Source organism: Buceros rhinoceros, unplaced genomic scaffold (genome assembly GCF_000710305.1).
Source record: "Buceros rhinoceros silvestris isolate BGI_N320 unplaced genomic scaffold, ASM71030v1 scaffold19951, whole genome shotgun sequence".
Lineage (NCBI taxonomy): Eukaryota > Metazoa > Chordata > Aves > Bucerotiformes > Bucerotidae > Buceros > Buceros rhinoceros.
This window is the reverse complement of record NW_010396202.1, coordinates 12,897-34,226: the sequence shown is the minus strand read 5'-3', so window position 1 is coordinate 34,226 and position 21,330 is coordinate 12,897. Positions and strand designations below refer to the sequence as shown.

The following is a 21,330-nucleotide window of genomic DNA, read 5'->3' as shown; positions in this document are numbered from 1 at the left end:
CTCGTGCAGCAGGAGCCAGGCACTTCAACAAGAGGCAGTCACCTAGAAACCCTTAGCACTCTGGCTCCGGGACCCATTGCCTCTACGCTCTTGTCTCATCCCACGGTCAGGGCGATTCCTGAGAAACCAGGCTGCCAAGAGCTCTTCAAGAGAGCAGACAGCTCTTCAAGGTTTCAGGACCTTTGAGAGCAGATCCTCTTTCAAGCTCTCCTCTCATGCTGCCATTTCTCTTTCCATGTGAGAAACGTTGCTACGGGTTGACCTGTCGTGCAGTCAGGACACATCTCACTGCAAAGCTCTAACCTCCCTCACCGAGAGGTGGGCTAACGCATGCAAGCTAAGAGATGTGGATATTCAGCAGAGATTTTGATGTGCCTTCCATTGTACAGTACTGTATTTACTGGAAATAATTTCTTCCTCCCTGTTGTCAAAAAGTGAGCTGTATTTTGGTATGTATAACTCAATACACCAGTACACTTCTCTTGAATTACTTGTTTTAAAACTGATAAATGATTTTTAAATGCAAATAATACAGGAATGGATGCATGGTCTAGTAAAATAACTAGCGCTGTTTAAGAAATAAATACTAACAAGCATTCAAATATATGCACACTAGGCACTGCTATCGAATACGGTAACAAAAGTATCATTGTATTTCGTTATTATCTAAAGGAAAGACAATGGGTAAGAGTAGGTGCAAAAATCAGGCTCAGATGAATAAGTCATGGAAGTGACTACATGAAAATTTGGCAGTTTTTACAGAAGTCATGTCTCCTGGAGAAAGAGGGGGGAAAGGAAAAGATCCAGATTTCATCATCTTGTGGAACTCTGGTTTGGAACGTCCTACATACTTACCACTTCCTGCATCACCTTGTTTCAGGAAGTAAAAAAAACAAGCAAACAAAAAACTTTGGAGATCACAGCAAGAAATTTCTTTGCACGAAGAGAGGCTTGTAACAACTACCATTCTTCTGCACTTGTGAGACTAATGAGAAGCAGCAGTTACCACGCCGACTGTAAACCTCATCCAGAGGAGTCCAGTGCAGCTTACAGATCTGTTTCAGTGGCGGGCTGCGAGAGGAGCATGCCATCTATGGAATGACTCTTTCTGTTTCTGGACAAATTAAAAATATTTGAAGGCCTATTACTGGCATCTTAGGCTAAATCAATTAGGTGTCTCAGAGCCCAGTTAGAGATTACAGTTGTAGCAGTTGCGTCATTCTGGCGTCATTCGGAAAGCGTCACTAATCTTTTCTTGCAACTGGCTGTCCACAGTGCTGCGTGAGATAATACACAGGTAAAATTATTTTAGACTGCAACGAAAGTTTCCATGATATGAATAGGAACGAACTGGTCTTCTGTATTCTGCTTTCTAAGGTTCTGAGATACCTGATTTCCTGCCGCCTTCAGCTGTCTTCAGTTTTATTTTAATGCTAGGAAAAACCTTGAAGTTTCACATTGTTTTGTTTTTTACATAAACAGAACTCCATACTTACGTTGTAAAGGCTGGGTTTAGTTTAGCTCCAAGGTAGTAGGAATAGAGTATGAACATTCCAATCATAAATGCAAGAAATACCATAATAAAAAGAACCATGAACTTGAAGATGTCCTTAACAGTCCTTCCCAGTGAAATCTGCAAGGGCCCAAAACTCTCATTTGCAGGCAGGATATATGCGATCCGAGAAAAGCTGAGAACGACAGCGATTGCATAAAGGCCTTCAGATATTATCTGCGGATCAGATGGGAGCCATTTATCTCTAGCTGGAAGAGAGGAAACACAGGGGTAAATATAAGGAGATACTCATTCATCACAATGTTGAAAAATAGATCTTGGTGGGATTTTTCCATGAGCACGTCTGAATTCAGCGGAGACAAAGATTTGAAGAGTCTAGTAGTTGCTGCGCTATTCCTATTTCCTTTAAGTCACAAATGATGAATATGAGTTAGATTACCTTTTGCTAGAGGAAAAACTGTACTGGAGGAAACATGACATTTTCTTCCACAGTTTGCATTTTAACCTGAACTATGTAACAACACATAATTCCTTACTGCCTGTCTTAACTTGACTGTAATATTAATAATCGTAATAAGCACTATGCTAAAGCCAGAAATGACTCTTATTTTATGTTTTACTAATGGGAAATTCAGTGTTGGTTGATGAACAATTTCATTTATTTATCACACCAAGCTTTTGCCATTGTTAAAAAGTTCAGGCTATAACCTAGTTCCCATTGAAATAGTTATATATAAATTCATTAATTGTTTATTACGTGAGTTTATGCACTTAGCAAAATAACACTGAATTAAATCGTTTCCTATCAAAATACCACGTGGTTGTAAATGGGTGTTTACGTATGTACAAGATCAGATGGATTATACAGCAATTAACCTAAGTAACAAACCCAAGGCTGTTACTACAATACACTGAAGTTCATAAAGCATATGCTAAAATACACCGTCAGCAGCAAATACAACCTTCACTGGTGTCACAAGTAGAGATTCATCACACCCTTAATTTCCGTCTCTGCACTGCGATAACTATTTGGTACTTTTATTCTATTTGAGCAGATCTTTACTGGGCCAGCATCCTTCCTTCACCAGGAAATGCTGACAGATCTTTATGAATATGAATTACTGTATCAAACAACTGAACCAAATGAAAATTCACAGAGAAGTTTTATCTGTTGTGCACTAAGCCAAGAATAAAATTTAGTTTGTGAACGTTTAAAATCAAGAAGGTCAAATTTAACTCTAGGATAAACACAGCAGAATTATGGACGGCTATATTTGAACTGATTTTGTCCTTACGCCTGTTGTTTGGCTTTAATAGATTGGCAACCTTATTTGTCAAATTAGTGTCGTAAAACCTATTGTTTAAACAGCACAGAAACAAAAATGTTGTGGCAGAAGTGGTTAGACAATGCTATGAACACAAACACAAGCAAATGTTCCTCATAAGAGTTCAAATTGCTGGTGCATCCTACTAGATGTTCGGCTCTGCATTGCAGGAAAGTTAAACTCACCGTAAGTAAAATACTCTATTTCTGGAGGAAGCGTGACCTCAGAGAGGTCATTCTCCTCAATGTAGTTGTCCACGTACTGCTGTGCTTTCGTGGCCTGCAGGAACGCCAGAAGCCTGGCTGTGAAAGCGGCGATGAAAATGGACAGCATCCCAAAATCCAAAACATTCCATAACTGCAAAATATATTCCCTGGGCCCTTCCAGCCACAGCTCTTTGCATTCTGACCACATCATACCTGCAACAAGAAATGAAAACAACACAGCAATGCTGGCCAATCTCCCTTCACTTCAGCTCTCTGCCTTCACCCATTCCATGACAGCAGGTGGCACCGGTGGAGCAAAAAGTCACTGATGTGCAGTGTCACAGTGTCCTCACACACCTTGGGCGAAGCTCTCTTGGTTTCAGCGGAGCTGATCAAATAGCAAAGTATTAATTGACAGGTGGGGATAAAGCTCTGACATCTCCACACAGGACAGTGTGGAGCCGTGACATCGCAGTAGAAGCGTTATGGCCTAACTCCGTAACAGCACACTGTGCTTCTAAAGAAGAAAAAATGTTAAATGGGGCATAAGAACCCCTCTCATTTCCTTACCATTCACATTCGCAAAACACTTCCGAATGAGAAGGATTATCTTTTTTTACAGAGGAGTGCAACTACCCACCGACACAGATGAATACCAATGGCACAATTAAGCTACTCGTTCTCCATGTTACAGAATAAGATGCTTTTCAGCATAGAAAGGGGAATTTGGCTATGGTTGTTTTCTTACTCAGGCTCCTCCTTAGAAATTCATTTATGTAGAATTAAACCAGATCATAGCTTTGTCATAACCTAGAGCTGTTGGGAATCAAGACTTCTTCTTACTTCAGAAAAGTTTCTTTGGTAAAAAATCCCAAACAACAAAACCACAACCCCACAACTTTTTCCTCTTGTTTCCCTGGCTGGGTAATTCAGAGGGGTACTGCTGCCATCCCAACCACATGCACGCTCGATTGGCTTGAGGCTGGTTGACTCTGAGAACCCAAGCAATTTCTCACAGTGATTGAGTCCTAGAGACCACCAAAACCTCAGTCCTTGCCTTCTGACAAATAAAAATGCTGCTCCCAAGTATATGCCAGGACTACCAAAAGGCAGCACGCAAGGGATATTAATCTCCTACCCCAACATAGTGTAAGATGAAGTGAGGAGATACTGGCAAGTCAGAAGACAGAGCAAGGCACCCTCACGCAGCAGCCACAGTAACACTCGCTTTCTCCTCCACAGCCTGTGAAAGCTGAGAATGCTACATCATCACCTTGCTAACTGACACAGGTTCTGTGGAAAAACCCTGAGTAATGAGAGCGGACTCATCAGCACCCTAATGCTGGCAGAAACTGTGATTTGCCCAAGCGCCACCTAGGCAGCGATGCCACATGAGCACATTCACACCGAGCGGTAGGAACGCCCAATCTCCTGGCACGTGTAGCAGAGTAGACTTTCTGAAGAAAACTATTTAAGAAAACAACTTCAGCAAAGTGTAAGTCCCGTGGTGTTCTCTTCGGTGAACCTGTGCCCCTGTTACAAATACCAGAATTACCAAACTGTGTGGCAAGTGTGCCCTAAGGGTTTATTCCAACCGCGTAGCAGCGGGAGCAAAGGTATGAGACCTGGGCTTCTCCCCTTTCTTCTAGGGTTTGTATCTGTGGGAAAACAGTTGACATAGAGATGAAGGGTCAATATACCTACCAAGTACCCATACCATGATCAGCATTTCTGTCCAGGTGAACTGGGTAGTCTTCACCCTAAAGATCTGCTTAGGGTAATCAGTAACAGTGACGTTCGGTAGCGTTGTTATACCTTCAAATCTGTCTGAAGCATTGAAAACCAGCAGGCCTAGGAAAATAATGAAGGATGCTGCATGTGCCACAAATTTCATAAACGGGCTCCGAAGAATTCTTCCAAGCTGCAAAGGCAGAATGAAAGCAGTCACTCAGTTTTCTCAAAGAAACAAGCTCTTTTCATCAGGCATTCCAGAAGCGTAAATGGGCACTCGGAGGTCAGGACAGGCGGAAACCTCATCTTTAAAGGACACTCTTCCAAGTGCACTGAGCTGTGATGCTTTATCACTTCAGACGAAAGTCTCCCAAAGGCAGCCTCACGGGGAACGGTGTTCTGTTAGTGCGTGCTGATGTTGTTCCATAAACTCTAGATGGCAATGTTTGAGGGGAAACACTCCAAGGAATTACAAACGTGCACTGGCAGTGACCAGAAAGAGTTTGATCTAACGCCCACAGATACCAGTGAGGGGAGGAAGCAAGCCCATGGGAAATAAGCAACATCTCCAAGTAGCAAAATGCTTTCCCTGCCAACAAGACTGTACTGTCAGCTGGTCTGTGACTACAGCTCTAGGGAAAACTACAGACTCATCTCCTCGTCTCTGGCCTCTATATTCCATCCACGGAGCATATGTGCAGAACTATAAGTGCCAAATAAATAACTTGTGTCTACTAAAAATAATGCCTGTTGCATCGTAACGGACTAAGAAGGGTAAGATCAGAAATATTACTGGTTTCAAATAAATTCAGCTGATTTCATTCACATCTGCGCCTGGTAGGAGGACAAAACAGCAACAGCAGAGGCCGTTCATCTGTATCAGAAGAGAGGACTGGCTGCCTCCAGAAGACCACACCAGCAAGAGCAACAGGCCTGTCGCTGTTACCTTCTGAAAAAGAAGAGTCCGTGGTCCCAGCAGTAACTAGCCTTATCCTGCAAGCCAGCGTCAGAAGCGCCAAGCTATAAGCCCACTCTTGTGAGGGCAATACTGCCAGTATCCTTCATCTAGGTAGTGAAGGTGTCCTGTGGCCAGTGCTGCTGCACCTCCCCATGCCATGCTCAAAAAAACGCCAGTATCAGTGAGGCGGCACCACAGACAGCAATTTGAGCGTTGGCTCAAGCACAGAGATGGCACCGACGTTCCCTAACGACTCTCTTTGAAGACAAGGTGCATGTAAGGTTTATTAGTCCTTCCCAACCTGCTTCCTGTAGTACCTTTGGAATATGCCTCCTTTTTGTGGCCTGAGCAGGACAGCGCTTGTCCCACCTCTGCACAAGGTGTGGCAAGAGAGATGCTTCATCTTAGACTTCATCTTAGCTGCTGCCCACCTCTTAAGGCCAAAGGCCTCCTGACTCCTTCAAATGTACTGCTCTGCGCGTGACGCCTGACCTGTATTAACGTTACTATGCAGTTCTAATGTGGTGAACTATCACATACATCACCAACACCACGCAAGATTGCAAAACCTCCTGCGAAGAGCTGCATCAGCAACGGTATCATATAAGAAAAGACCAAGCAAGTTCAGCAGATGGGGAACTGGAAGGAGCTTTTGTAGGTCAAGGAACGGTTTTCCTGAACCTGGGATCAGCTACTCTGAACTCAGCGGAACAGCACACACTAAACAGCATTTACCACCTGGGCAAACAATCTCAGGTTCCTTTCCTGCTCCTGACCTTTAGAAAACATTTTGAAACTACAATATCAAACATCTCATCTGAATATACAGTACTTTTATCTGACATCAGCACTAGGAAAAATGTCAGGTGCTTCTGCTACTGGGAGTTAAAGCTCAAGGACAAATCTCAACTTCCCATAGCAGACACCAGTTAAAAACGTAGTAATACATCTCTGTGATATGGAGCTGTGAGTGAGGAGTATCTTTACTACAGATATTCACGGAAAGTGACATTGCAGGGAATAATGAGAGTAACAATTGCACTATTTTCATAAAGGTTTATCTTTAAGGTAAATAAATATTTAACCCAGAGAAAACATCAGGTTGCCTTGAAATATGCAAGAGATGAGCAAAATCTTACCCTTTTTGAGGTGGACTACAAGAGCAAAATATCAACGAGCGGAATTCACATTTCTTTGCTGTATGCTTGTTAATCAAAAGACCACATTCAGCAGAGCAAGGAATTTACTTAAAAATTTTTAAAGAAAATAACAGAACAGAGAAATCTCACTTCTGATTTACCAAAGACCTATCAGTACGCTTCATTTGCGGACAATTCACATGCTACAGTCTACAATGATTCCAAAGAAACTGCTGTTATCTTCATTGTGAGATCATCAGGAAAGCAGGAAGGACCCACCTATTTTCATATAATTTTAAAGAGTTCACAGTTGCACGCCTTTACTACCCGACCACATGGCTAGAATACTGCATTTAATTTGATTTCTGCTCTATGGTTCACCTGGTAAACAGACCTCCTAGGGCAGGAATAACAAACATTTTATTTAAAATTAAGTTCCGCATCAGTGAAGTCAACAGATGTTCTGCTAATGGCTTATATGGGAACAGCATCACATCTTAAGATGCCGCCAGAGGAGACCTAATACAGAATCCGAGTAGTGACTTCAAAAAAATTCATGTTACTAATACAAATACAATTACACAGCAGAAACCATGAGGTGAGCATGATCTACAGAAATCTAAAAAAGAAAAAAAGCTCTCAGAGAAGAGTTTTCTTTCTTTCTTTGAACTTAAAAAAATTCATTTCCATGCTTCGTGACTGTGGTTCCCTCTTTACAGTGCAAATAAAACAAATGGTGCTTTTGGCTGAAGACTGGAGATTACTAAAAAGATGATTAAGTTGTTACCATTTGGAAGCCACAGAATTAGAGGCGCAATATCGCATTTGGAATGCCAGAAATTGAAACAGAGCTCTCGGAACAGTACAAGACAGATAGTCTATAAAATTCAGTACCCTGCTACATGGTGCAATCCAGTAGCCAATGGCTAGAAAGGGAAGGCCCAACGCCACAACCAGCACCACCAGACACTTGATAGCTATGGTCTGCTCCCGTAATCCTGAGAGATTTTCATACCAGATAGTCAGTAGCTGTTGCTGACAGTTTGGGTGGGCCACAAACTGTGAAGAAAAAGAAAGAAAACCAAGATGTATTAGAATTTGTAAGAGGAGTTGTATAACTGCTACACACACAATCACCTTCAACATTTGTTGTTGATTTAGATCTTAAGAACCACGGATTTTTCCTTTAAAATAAAGGTTAATAAACAAAAAAGAAACTGCTGAGCTGATTTAAAGCAGCATGTTGGGGGCAAGGTTGAGCATGTGGACGGCCATCGCTGCCAGAACCCTCTTGTGCAGTATTAGAACAGCTTCGCATGCCTGACTGGATCCTGTCAGAGTTGAACCGCAGTCCTAAAGTCCAATAATTTCTCAACAAATCAAGCAGACTCAAGTTATGTCCCGAATTTCTGCAGAGGCTGAAAATTCTGGTCTGGCCATGCATCACCGTTAGCCTCTCCCCTTCCCGCACTCGCTCTTCACTGACCTCCACAAACACCACCACCATTTGATGTGGTTCTCTGAGAAAGGCTCCAAATGCCTCTCTAACCGTCTGTGCATTTGCAGTCTAAAACTTACTGAGGCAAGAAAAAAGCCAAGGGAAAGTTCAGCACAGAATTTCAAACCTCCCCAGAACACACAGAGATGAGTACTGAAAGGGTTTCTTCTCTCCTGCTACCACTGATGGTGCCGGCTATCGTTCCTACTTAGATGTACTCGGGAACTGAAAACACAATCAGTAGCCCCATACTATCCAGACATTTTTATGTTTTGTGGAAGATAAAATGTAGCATTCAGTAATACAAGGAAATTCCGTTTTGCGAACCAGATGGAAAGATGGCCTTATGATTTCGATGGTGCTCTAATGACTCTGTAATAGATTGTATTTTGCTGTACAGTTTTGTGTTTTCTCTAAGTTCACGCCTTTGATGTTATCTCAGCTGAAAAATACTAAAACCTCAAATTTGACAGTTTTCAAAAATAACTTCTCCTTTTCCACTATTTTAAGATTTTAGAGGACCCTGAACGTACAGATTGTTATCACCGTAGTGTCTCATGCTGTTCTCTGTGCTTAATGAGTTCTCTAACAGCTTAACTACATGCTGCAGAAGGCTCAGGTAAGACCTCAGGTGTATAATTTAACTAAAAATGCAAACATTTTAGTGATTTCTAAGTAAGATAATTTTTTTTAATTAATTCTTTTATGAAATGATCCTTTTATCTTTGCTGATTAGTTTATATTATTATTTATTAGTATTATCGGCTCATGTATTTCTAGAGCAGAAGGACTAAAAGATATCAAACATAATAGAACAGAGTTTGGATTGTTCAACCCTACACCCGAATTTTAGTACTTATATTCCTCGTACCCAGACACGGACACGTGAAAGACAATTTTTGGAATATACTTACTCTCTTTTGACCTAACTCTGATGCCCACTGAAGACAACGGTAAAATTTCAACCCACCTTAACTAAGCAGAACCAAGACATCATCAAGGAGTTTTGAAACCAAGCGCTTTACATCAGGGGGGAAGAAAACCAGACAGGCATCCAGACAGAAAAATAGGGCATCAGGTGAATTTATCAGGATCAAGTCATAGTGAGACAATCACACAAGTGGAAAGCAGATTTAGGATTAATGCTCAACTTCTCCTCAGACAGTTGTTACAATGCAAACTTGCTCTCCTGAGCCTTTGTATTAAGTTTCATTGGTCACTACCATCAACAAATTCTTCCTTCAGAATCCAAAAATTGAAACAGAGCAGAAATTGAAACGTTAAGATACTAAACTGACACGTTTTAAGCATCTAGTACCCACTCAAAAATAAAACCAACCAAAAAAACCCCCAAACCCAGTCAACTTCCATCTTTCTGCTATGCAGAAAATACATTTCAACATTATTTTCTGAGCTTATTTTCACATGTATGTTCACAGGGAAAGGGAATGATTCCCAAATTAATTATGGAACGATAAAAAAAGCTGCTGCCAATGACTGCATTTCTTTAGACAAACTTAAAGTGTTATTTTCTAAAATCACTTTTGGCCAAGTTTGCTGAAGTGTGAGCGTGTTTTGCTCTGTTTTTAAAGCACTGTTGTGCTTCTTTAGGATGAAGCAATGCGGACAGAGGAGACTGTGTGTCCATTCCATCAGTGTAACCAGAAGTGTGCAGCCCATGCTGGACACTGCTACTGAAGAAACGTAAGGGGTGGGAGGGGAGTAGAATGCGATAGCTCCCCGCATTCTTTGCCTGTGATATTTACGCTTCTGGTTAAGTCCATTTCTGAAGTGTTATCACACTCGTCACTGTGTTACTACTGTACCGTGAGCTGCGAGACTGCCACATCACAAGAGCACAGAGGACATCGGTTAAGCACAAGGATAAGCAGCCCAGCTACCACAGCAATTTGAAGATCTGGTCATATACTTGTTCATTGACGACAACTCGTAAACGAGAGTAAAAAATGCTAGGCAGTTTCACAAAAAGGATTTGAAAATAATTCCGGTAACTCTGATAATCTGTCTTGGAACAAGAGTGAGATTTGATTTGAGTTGGTTATACTTGAAAAAAAAAATTAGTGTAAGCTTTGGATAACTGTTTTATTTTCCTGTGTACTCCGTTGAGATCATAATGTACTATATACACTGTTGTTTGCCAGGTCTTGCCTGCAAAACTCCATTTATATTCCAAACCTCATTAAAAAGTGCATACAGTAGTAAGATAGAGCAGACTTCTTTTAAAAAATCAAATTAAATCATTGGCAATGAAAACAGGGAACATTAAAACTCTCAGGAGAAGGAACCTGAAGCTGTTGCACGAATTTGAAAAAAAGGGAAACAATCTCCATAGTTTAATCTACTTTGCTTTAAAATGGAAGTCCCGAAGTATTTTGGTGTGAGATTCAATAACCAGTTAGATCACATATCAATGCAGTTTGTACCAACAGAAATAAAAATATCTTGGAGGCCTTCTAAGAAATTAACGTCAACTTCAACTACATTTGTACTTCTTTTATTAGGCTGTCGCCTTTGAAGCTTGTGCGCCACGAAAACTGCCAGCCTGGCCCATATGAAGAAACAACTGGGGTTTTTTGTGTGTACGTTTGCGCATTCTGATGTACGCCTGCAGCCTCTTCTTTTACTAAGATAAATTTGGACATCAGGACATCAAGTCCTGATTTTGGACATCAGGACATCAAGGGACAAATCCCACAGCAGATCAACTGCGGCCAAAGGCAGGAAAGTAAATAGTTATTTCAAATTACAAAGATATTTTTAAAAAGCAGGTTTAAAACTGTATGGAGGAGGAGAGAGAAGAAACAGCCAGATCGTTCCTCCTGTTACCAGAGGAAACAGCAAAGGAGCTTTAAGGCTGCTCACCGAGGGCTGTGCATCAGCCCACGGGCCCTCCTGCGTCTCAGCCAGAGCTCTGTGCTGGCTTATTCCTCCTGGTCTGTCAACATTTTGCTCTGATGCTAAGAGGAGATCTGCCTGTGCTTTAATTTTCCCCAGAGAAGGGAGGAGTTAGTCAATAAGATGCCAATGGTTATGGCAAGTTCTTTTCTGGCAGTAAGTCTGAGGGAGCTTGAGAAGATCTTAGCAGCTTATTTAACTGTTGGCAGCTGCACAATGTGCATCACTTCCAAGGCCTCATATGACTTCTCTCATCCGTAAAAACTCTGAAATTCATCCTGCTCTCCAGGTCTGAATTCATTATTATGGTTTTTAATTTTCAGCAACTGCAACCTCTTCTATGTTTTTTTCCCTCCTGTCTCCCCCCCAACTTCATCTCCTCCGAGGACAGCAGGTTCACATCATATTTCACCTATCAGTCACATCATCCTACAACCTTGCTCCTTCTGCATTTCTCTCCTCTCCTCTTACTTTCCATGCAGTTTCTTACTTTTCATTACAAGTGGATTTTATTATCGTATTTTATCAATTATTTTAGCATCCAGTCCAAACCCTGGCAAACAACAACGATGCATGAGGACGGTATCTGGTCACTACAAAGTTCCCCGTTTTAATTTAGCTGCTTTTCTGGGCATGGCTGACTGCAGCACGTCAGATGCAGTCAGTTTCATGACCCTGAACCCAGTCATCAGTATGTAAATATTTTTCTGTATGACTAAGAATAATTACGATGTATTTAGTCCTAACAATCACCCTAATGACTGAGTTTGGACTAGCAGGAACAGATCCTGGCACACTCCAATATACAAACACACAAGGAAAATTTTGACTCTTCTTTCTTATCTATCAATTCGAAACCTCGGTGTTTAAAAATTAAATCCTGTGATTTTACTCAAATTCTTACTGATTTCACTTGGAAATTCCACTCTGATTTTTATCTCAGCAAGAACTGCAGAACTTGGCGCAGTGTCAGCAATGTCACTGAAATGTTGTTGGCAACCTACAGGCAGAGTTAAGATACAGTACTGAAAGCACTCCTGCAGCAGCCGTTCAGCATAACGAGGAAGACTACTTGTTCTGACTAGTTTCTCTTGGGTTTTTTAATTCCCCTGGTCCTGCACTATTTGGGGCTGCAGTTTCAGTCTGAACCTTAGCTCCAAAATCAGCCCGTTTACAAGCTGGGCTACTCTTTAATGCGGTGCCTTGGCTATTAAGTGCAGGAGATTCATTACTAATAGAATTAAAAACTCCACTTCCCTAGCAGTGAACTTCTGAGCACATCTGCTCACTTGTCCTGGTTTTTCCTGCCTCTCCTCCCTCTATAAAGGGCGTACAGCTCGTTAACCATTTCACGGTCCTGCAGCTCTGTTTGGCTATACTGTGTGCAACGGTGGACTGACCTTAGCGTAGCTCACCCAGAAGCACAGCTAGAAGTACTGAGAAACAGTAGAAAGCTGAGAAACATAAGCCACATCCATGACTTCTTCCTACAGTTACAGGGTTGAAGAGTGGAGTTCCCACATCTGAATCTGTCCTGCAGACAGAATATCGCTATAATCCGTCACAGCTGTAATGAAGCCAATCCCAGCATCAAAGGACCACCATGGCAGAGATGTTTCCTGGTTGAGTCATCCTCGTGCCCGCTGGAACAGCCACTTACAGGGAACAGCACAGGTATGAATACAGTAACAACTCTGCACCATCTATTTACTTCCTTCCACCAAGACCATTAGTCTTGCAGGTTCTGAACTGTATTTGTCATTAATTTAGTCAAAACCTTGAGTTTATCTGTAAATAATCTCTTTCAAGAGAAGAGAACAAGTTTGCTACGTGGAATCGTTTTTTCTTTGCACTATGTAGGTTTTTGTTATTCCTAACAGACCTGCGTGGCCCTTTGCTCAGCAATGTATTTAATGAGTGACAATGACTTCTTAGAGGAAAACCACAGACTTCAGCAAGAAAGCCAAGACACAAGTCTCAGGAAAGGTCTGGTGATGTTAATATTCAACAGCATGAAGAATTAATCTTTGTTATTTAGATATATCATGCTTATGTACTTTGATTCTTTCCCTGTTCCATTCCTTTTAATTAATTCAATACCTGTACATATTTACCTTGAATTTTGGTAATGAATATGCATTTACCTGCTGTAGACTAATTCTCTCTTGGAAACAATGATTTGCTGATTGGAATCTGCATTCACCATTTTTGTTAACCACCTTTTGGGGACACAATAAACACTGACACTTCCCAGTTGTTTTGGCAGGTTGCTTACAATTCATTTTACGTGGCAGATTGGCTCGTCGGGTGGCCACAGAGTACAGCGTTATTTGTTCTGAAAGAGACAAGGCTTCTTGCAGAGATGATGAAACGATAATGGCTGTTGAGAATGCAAACAACGCTAACCATGTAAATAGGTAGCTGTAAATAATACATAGGCGTTGCTGCATGTCTTGAGCCCTCTCCCAGTAGGATGCAGTACGAACTACATTCTGGGCCAGGGTAGCGGGAACTTGACAAGAACGACATAGCTATATATTGAGAACTGCTACGATAAACGGATGTGCATTATGTCAAGCGCGTGATACACAACTCCATTTTTCAACACATAACCATCCGTTCACAAAATAGCTGCTCGCGAAAAGTTGCTTTGAGAGAGGCATCAACTGAAAACACACTGCACTTCACAAAACACCAATAAACACAGGTGCAAAGATGAAGAACTGAAATGAACTAACTAGCCACAAATATATTCCATATATTTTCAGGACTGACTTTTAAAGTATTTTTTACAGGAATCCACACAGTAAATCATGTAGAATTTCTCACTACAACCCAAGCAGCTGCAGATGAGCCATTCAATTTACTGTCATACTTCAAAGTAAATTTTAAAACAATATACTTAACGACAACTTTAGAGTTCTCTTTTCCTTTCACAAAGCAGTAGGAGAAGGACCATTTTAAGAAAAAATAAAAAAAGACCTATGTGTTGACAGTAACACTAGTAGAAAGCTACAAGACTTACTTACAGAATTTACTTGCCCAATTAAGTTACTTAAGGTATAAAGAAAAGGTAGGAGAAAGAAATAATGAACAAACCAGTTCTTTTCATTGGTTGAAACCAACACTTCCACAGATACAGCCTTCTCTTTGGATTAGATATTACCACGCCGACTGGCAGGAAGACACAACCTGCCTTTCACTGAATGAAAATCTGGCTCCACTGAAGTCTCTGCTTGTGGCTTAATCAAAGAGAAAGATCTGACCAAGCGTGTATAACCTTGCTCGCACAGCTGATTTATGTCATTAAAATCTCCTGCCAAAGCTCAGCTTTGGACAGTAGATCAAACAAACTCTGTCACTATAGTCCCTTCCTGCCAGCTTCTGCCTTGTGACAATCTTGATTACACACCCTATGTCTCAGTATCGCACCCGGTTCATAACACCCATGGAATACCGAGCTACGCTGGGTTCCTGTGGCACTGTCTGGAAGCACTGGCTGTGAGAAGTTACCTTCTTGACTTCATACTTAATGGCCAGCTTCACACGGCTCAGGGATGCTCTGTGTCTCTGCGCTTCAACTGGCTCAGAGTTCAAATCCCCGTTCAGAATGGCCTCCACTTCTTCCGAGTCTCGGCAGAGGTCAAGAACACCAACCACAAAATCCTTGCACTGCATAGACAGCTTGCGATAGTCGTTCTGGAACAGAAGGGTTAGAGGAAAAAGGCCCGTGATAAACATGCTTAAGAGTCAACGGCAAGGAAAACAGAGTATCTACAAGTTGCTAAAAATTAATAGTTCACAACTTTTACACAGTCTGTCAAGTTAGGAGCGTTTCAAAAGCTCTCGCGTAACAGAATCATTTCTTCTCTGGCACAGGCAGGCTCTCGAACAGAAGATGATGACAGCTGCTTAACAGAGAATGGGAACATTATATAGCAGCATGATGAAAATCCAGGCAGCAAGGGGAAGCTGAATGGAAAAATAAGAACTGTACAAGCCAACCGAGACTGGAACTCTTGAAATACTGACTGCATCCTTGCGGGAACTTTGCAGACAACTAATTAAATAATTCTTATAGCCCCCAGGCTAAGAATATTTTCCTGGTCTTTCTGCACTGCTAAAATGTCTGCTTGCTCTTTACTCTGATGTATATTTTATTTATTTACCACCTTTCTTCCCCCCTCTGCTTCCCACTTGTCCTCAGAACCAGTTCACACCCAACAAGATGGGTATGAGATGGGTTACACAGTAACTGCATAGAGTAAGCGTGGCATGAACTTAGACACCAGTGCATTACCTTCTGAAAGTGTATAAACCCACATTTGTTTTCTGTTAAGAAAAACATCCCTCCTCCTCCTAATTCAGATTCTTCTCAGAACCTAATTTTTCAGTAAAGCACTTCTTTTTCTCCTTCACTACTTCCATTCAGCACAGTATCACTGGCCATTTCCAAACTTGTAGCTCGTTGACTATAGCTGTGAAGTCTTGCTGCATCACATAGAAAAAAGTGACTTTTTGCTGGTCCTAACACTTTCTATATTTCCTCAGCCTTCTTCGACCTTTTACGCTTACATATGTCTTCCACCACCTCTGTGACATTACCTATAAACTCTTATATGATATTTACTTCAGTAGAAACCTCGGTCTTCATTCATGTGTCTTCTCAGCTAGATTTCTAGGACTACTTTATCTGAGATGCAGCCTCTGATTTCCTCTCATGAGGCTGTAGTTGGAGAAGGAAACTTGACAGAATCTGCCAATTTTACCTCGTTGTGTCAAGTGTTTCAGGGCCCAGCTGAAAACAGCACAGCCTTCTTTTTCAGCTTTTCTTATTTTTCCCCCACTAGGCCATGAAAAGACTAGTCCGAGTCCTCCATCTCCATTTTCGTGCATTTACTGTTCATTTTCAGAAACCTTTTAAAAATAACTTTCAGGGAGTACAGATTTTTCCTTTGTGGTTCCTGCCTTCTCAAAAATGCTTCCTTACTGTTTCTGCCCTCGTAACCGTCTCATTTAATCTCAATCTTTTTTCCTGAAATCCTCACTTTCCCCCCTTGCCTAAATAACCTTTACCTCTTTGTACGACTAGTTTTGTTAAATTTTCAACTTAGCATCTACAAAATGGAACAGAGAAACTAACGTGCTCTCAGTAGTTTCAAATTGTTTTGGGAAAAGAGGCTGCACAGGATAACTGCAAGAATCAGCTGTCAACCCCATAGGTCGGATTCAGATATGAAAGTGAAATATTAGTGTAGACAAACAAGAATTGTGTTATTACAGAAGACTAACATCCCAGAGAGAGACTTGGAAACAAACAGTCCCAATAGACCTGAACAGGATCCTCTTATTTCCACTGGTTATAGGAGACAAATTAATTCAGTTGTCAGTGAACCAACAGGACGTGAAGTTATTGTAGATTTGGTTTTGGTGACCAAGGAGGACAGTACAGTGCAGTACAGAAGAGCCAATTATAAAAATAATACTGGGACGCGTGATTAAATTCAGTGGAAAGGTAAGCAAGCGTGTGCATGACTAAGATTCAGGACTTCTAAAAAGGCAAATTCTCATACGGAAGCTAGTCACAGGACTGAAACACTCTTATAAGCATGGAGGCACTAACGCAGAGAAGGCTTCTACTTAAAGATATGAAAGGGATTAGACATTAGATCCTACAAAGAGAGAGGAAGAGCCAGAATGGTGGCTAGAATAGCAGTTTTAAAAAGGACAAAGGGGAACAGTCTTTCTTGACCATCTAGTCAAGAAAAAACAGCTTCAACACAGAGGCCAAGAACTCTAAGTATAAACTGCTAGAAGTCACAGGCTTGTAAAGGGTACTAAGCAAAGCACAAAGAGGTAAGACAATGCAAAGAGAAGATTTTCTTCAGTGAAGACAAAGTAGAGACTAAAGACGACACCGTGCCTTCAGTTTACTGGAGTCCAATGTTCTTCACACTGTTTATATTGTTTTCACGACAGAAAGATTATGTATCTGAGAATTTGAACACCCTCCCTTAACTTTCCAATTTCAAGCAAGAGTTGTTACACATTTACTACAGCTAAAGAAAGACAGCTGAGCAAAACCCATGGTAGTTATCAGCATAATATTAATCAACAGGGAGTAAGACCAGTAATTTATTTCTCTTGAACACTACAAAGTAGCTGTGAATCTGCTATTTGCGGTGTGTGAGAGGATACACAAACTTCACCGACTTCAGCTGTAGTACTACTGTATAGCTAGGGGAGAAACTATATTCTTTCTCACCTGAATTTGCAGAAAGAAAAAAAAAAAAAATCTTTGTTTTAGTATTGTTTCTATCCTATGCTTAAAAGTGACATCTCAATAAGCTTTAATAAAGTTTAGTTTAGATGGCTTTGTATCATTCAAATGAAAAAAAAAAAAATCTTTGTTTTAGTATTGTTTCTATCCTATGCTTAAAAGTGACATCTCAATAAGCTTTAATAAAGTTTAGTTTAGATGGCTTTGTATCATTCAAATGCCTTATGACATATCAAAACCCAAATTTTGTCCTTGCATGAAAGAATGTGGGCTGTCCTGCTGCAGGAAGTGGCATCGCTTACAAGGTCTTTTCTTCTGTCTTGCTAACCGTGAAGAAAGAGAAGGGCAAATAGTGGATTTCCAATAGTTAGAAAATAACATCAGTTACTCTTGCTAAAGTTTCACTCCATTTTCTTTATCATTTAACTACTCTCCCATTCAAAGGTAATACCAAAATTTACATTACCAGAAGTCACTTCTTAACAACTTCCAACAGAAAAGTCAGGAAAATCTGTTTCCTTGTACTTAGCCGATTACCAACTCTCTCACTAGTACACGAGTACATCAGGTTCATAAAATGCAAACGCTCCAGCAAGTTTCTGTTATAGCCACGCATGCAGCGTAAAGATCAAATTAACATGGTTTTCTCAATTAGCACAAACTAAGCACGAACAATACATTTTCCCTGGCAGTTCTAACTGCGAAATATTGCCTGCCAATGGCAGAGGGTGTAAAATCGCCTGACTTGGGCGAAAGGGGGACAAATGCAACTGCAGTAGTGTCACGCAAAGACTGATATTTTAATAGGCCACAGATTGTTTCGTTTCGCTGATCTCTCATGAATGGAGGCTCGTCCCCACAAGCGTGTCAGAGCTCCTGGTTGATGCTGGCAGAGGGTGCAAAACTCCTGCCCTCACAGCTCACACTGCATGCACCAGCATCTCCCAAAAACACACCCCTCCGCTCTGTGAATAGCCCTGCCGGTTCCTGAAGGATAGACCGCTTTGCACGGACTATCTGCCTCCTACCCAAGAGTTACCACATTTCTACTGAAAAATTAACCGTGCTACATGTTTCTTGATAATAAAAGTTCTTGCTTATAGAAGCTAAGCCTATTGCCAGATAAGAGTAAAGATATGATGCATTAAGCTTTTTTCTGTCAAATTTAAGGATTAAGTACAGGCTACGTTACTTACAAATGCTGTTACAAGAACTGCAAACCAGTATGTGCACTGTTAATATCTGACTCAGGCTTTGAATCTTACCTGGGAAAACTTGTCAGATCTCCCTCTCCAGGTCTTCACTTACATTCTAGCAAATCAAATTTGTCTCAGCCTATTTGATTGCTTTACAGAATTAAACAAACATGACCCACAGTGTAACCGCAGGACCCAATTGTCAATCTTCCGCCTCTAGGGTGTGGTACGAAGAGCAAAAATCAGAATCTGTGGGCTCAGCCATCCGCACACACCTCTGCTTACTCTTGAGGAGAAACAAACGAAGCCACCACATCACTCCTCAATTCCCTGTCCTAAACAAGTGGTTCCTTGCCTATCTGCCATCACAATGCAGGGACCCTGCCTCCTTGATGAACAAAGTGCTTCTTTAATTCATTCACAACCTAACTCAGTGGGTTTTTCTAGCTGTATCATCTTAAATGATACCCCTCTCAAAAAAAAAAAAACTGTTAGACAGACAGCTTCGTCACACCAAAAATACCGGCCTGCATTCTGCGTTTCACAGGTAACGTGGCTGAGACTGGTACGGAAGGGACAACTGTTGATGACTGGAATTGCAGCACTGCATCTCACGAGCAGTTTCCAAGGGCTCTGGCATACATCAACGCTTGGATCTCAGCCTGCCCAACTCTGCATATTCTGTTCTCACTTGAAAAATTAAAGACTACCTTGTGAGACCACCTGGAATTTTTACAAAGAATGCATCAATCTGTGTGCAAAAATGAAGTGTCTGAACAAAAAAATCTTCAGCTGATTTCACCCAAAAGATTTTTAACTATTCCAAAGAAAATTTATACTGAGCAATCCCATGAAAACAAGACATACGTATCTGTTTTCTATTTCGTGAGAGCCACATTCCTGTAAGCACCTGACTACGCACCGCTGTGTAACCGGTTCACACACGTTACGTGCAGTCACAGATTTATGTGGAGCAGTATGTATGAAACTGCTGGTTTGAGATCACGTATACAGTCAGTTTGCACATAACTGCAGGAGCTGTATCTGCAAATCAGGCACATAACTCCACTCACGGGTATGGATCTGGGCCCTGCCTTCTTAAAAAAAGTTGGACCTAAACGTACATCAAGCTTGAACACTCTTTGTTAGTTCAGCTGAGATAACACTATGTAAATTTACTTGGAACGGTGACAGATTCCGCTTTTAGATGCACGTCCACCTCTTCCGTTGGCTTTAGTAGGCGCTTTCAGCAGAACTGGGAACAGGGATTTATCCTACATAAAGCGGGACTGTGATCTTTTTGATCCTTGCTATGAAGGACTGAATTCTCACATGGTATCAGCGAGCACAATTTCCACAACGAGAACTGAGCTGACTTACAGAGAATGGTGTTTACTGGAAAGATGGTGTACAGAGACTATCACGTGGCTTTTTAGCTGCCTCGTCCTTTTTCTGTCTACGGTGACTCCAAAGGAAAGTTCCATCAGCTGTTCTGACTGCTAGAAATTCTCCCATCTCAGCACAGTAACAGTTTTAAAGTTCTCGGGGAGGAGGGCAAATACGAATTAACTTTACTAACCCACAGCGGCCACAGTGGCCAGGGTCTGCTAAAAATAGAAGAACAAGAAAACACAAAAATTGAGAATATTTGTATTGCAAAGTATTTTGTGGTGCTACTGGCATTGGAAGACGTGATTCTCCACCGATGGTAATGAACAATTCTTTACGTTAAGACAAGAGACAGCTCCAGACTGAGCTTCCCCAGCCCGTCTACCAGGCACAAAGCAGCACACCTCAGAGATCTCTGACCACTCGTAAAGACAGATGCCAGTCTAATGCTTCTCCATAGCTTTCTTTAACTAAAGAGAGGTTTTGCTCTTTTCAACGAAAGAAAGGAATGGAAGCGGTGGATTTGATATGCTTTGAAAACAATTTCTGATCAGGCACATTGTTTTTAAAAGCCCTTATAAATATCAAAATCTGGAGCACAGAAGAATTCTGGTTTTGCATCTTAGATTCAGAATTTCATCAGCAATGCTGCTTGCTTTCTTTCTAAATTATCTCTATTACATAGAAAACAGTCCTAAAAACCTGACAGGAGAGAATCTAATCAACTGCTTTAAAAGACTGAAATTGATATTACAGCAGTAGGCATAGAAGAGTGAAGGGGTTTGGGTTGGTTGTTGGTTTGGGGGTTTTTTGGGGGTTGTTTGGTTTTGTTTTGGTTTTTTTTAATGATTTGGTAGCAGCCTTAACTCAGATAAAACAAGCTGAAATTTCTGATGTAATCTGAAATCCTGCTGTCAAGTCCTGAAACAGGGAGTAGGATCACTAAGAACGGTAAGAGAAACGCTGTAGTAGTTCCTGGCCATAGGGATGATACGCTGTTACACCGGCCAGTACAGAAACTCTTGCTGGTTTGACACTGATAATCAGCTGATTATCAGCCAGGCACTGACAGTCTCTTCTGGTCCCTTAGCTGGTTTCCAGACCTAAAGAGGAGTCACCAGCATGGTCAGACAAGCCAGCTGTGCTTTACTGGCATTAGACAACACAATAAAGAACCTA

General features: G+C 41.3%; 1 protein-coding gene across 1 annotated transcript in view; it reads right to left on the bottom strand.

Annotated features, from left to right (window-relative positions):
* TRPC3 (transient receptor potential cation channel, subfamily C, member 3) overlaps nt 1-21,330 on the bottom strand; it is a 31,963-nt gene that overhangs the window by 5,712 nt on the left and 4,921 nt on the right. Inside the window, exons 3-7 of the mRNA XM_010145841.1 lie at nt 14,800-14,985; nt 7,767-7,931; nt 4,749-4,965; nt 3,024-3,257; nt 1,497-1,761 (exon numbers count right to left, since the gene is read on the bottom strand). Of these exons, the coding sequence (XP_010144143.1) occupies nt 1,497-1,761; nt 3,024-3,257; nt 4,749-4,965; nt 7,767-7,931; nt 14,800-14,985 (1,067 nt within the window). The remainder of the gene's footprint in view (nt 1-1,496; nt 1,762-3,023; nt 3,258-4,748; nt 4,966-7,766; nt 7,932-14,799; nt 14,986-21,330) is intronic.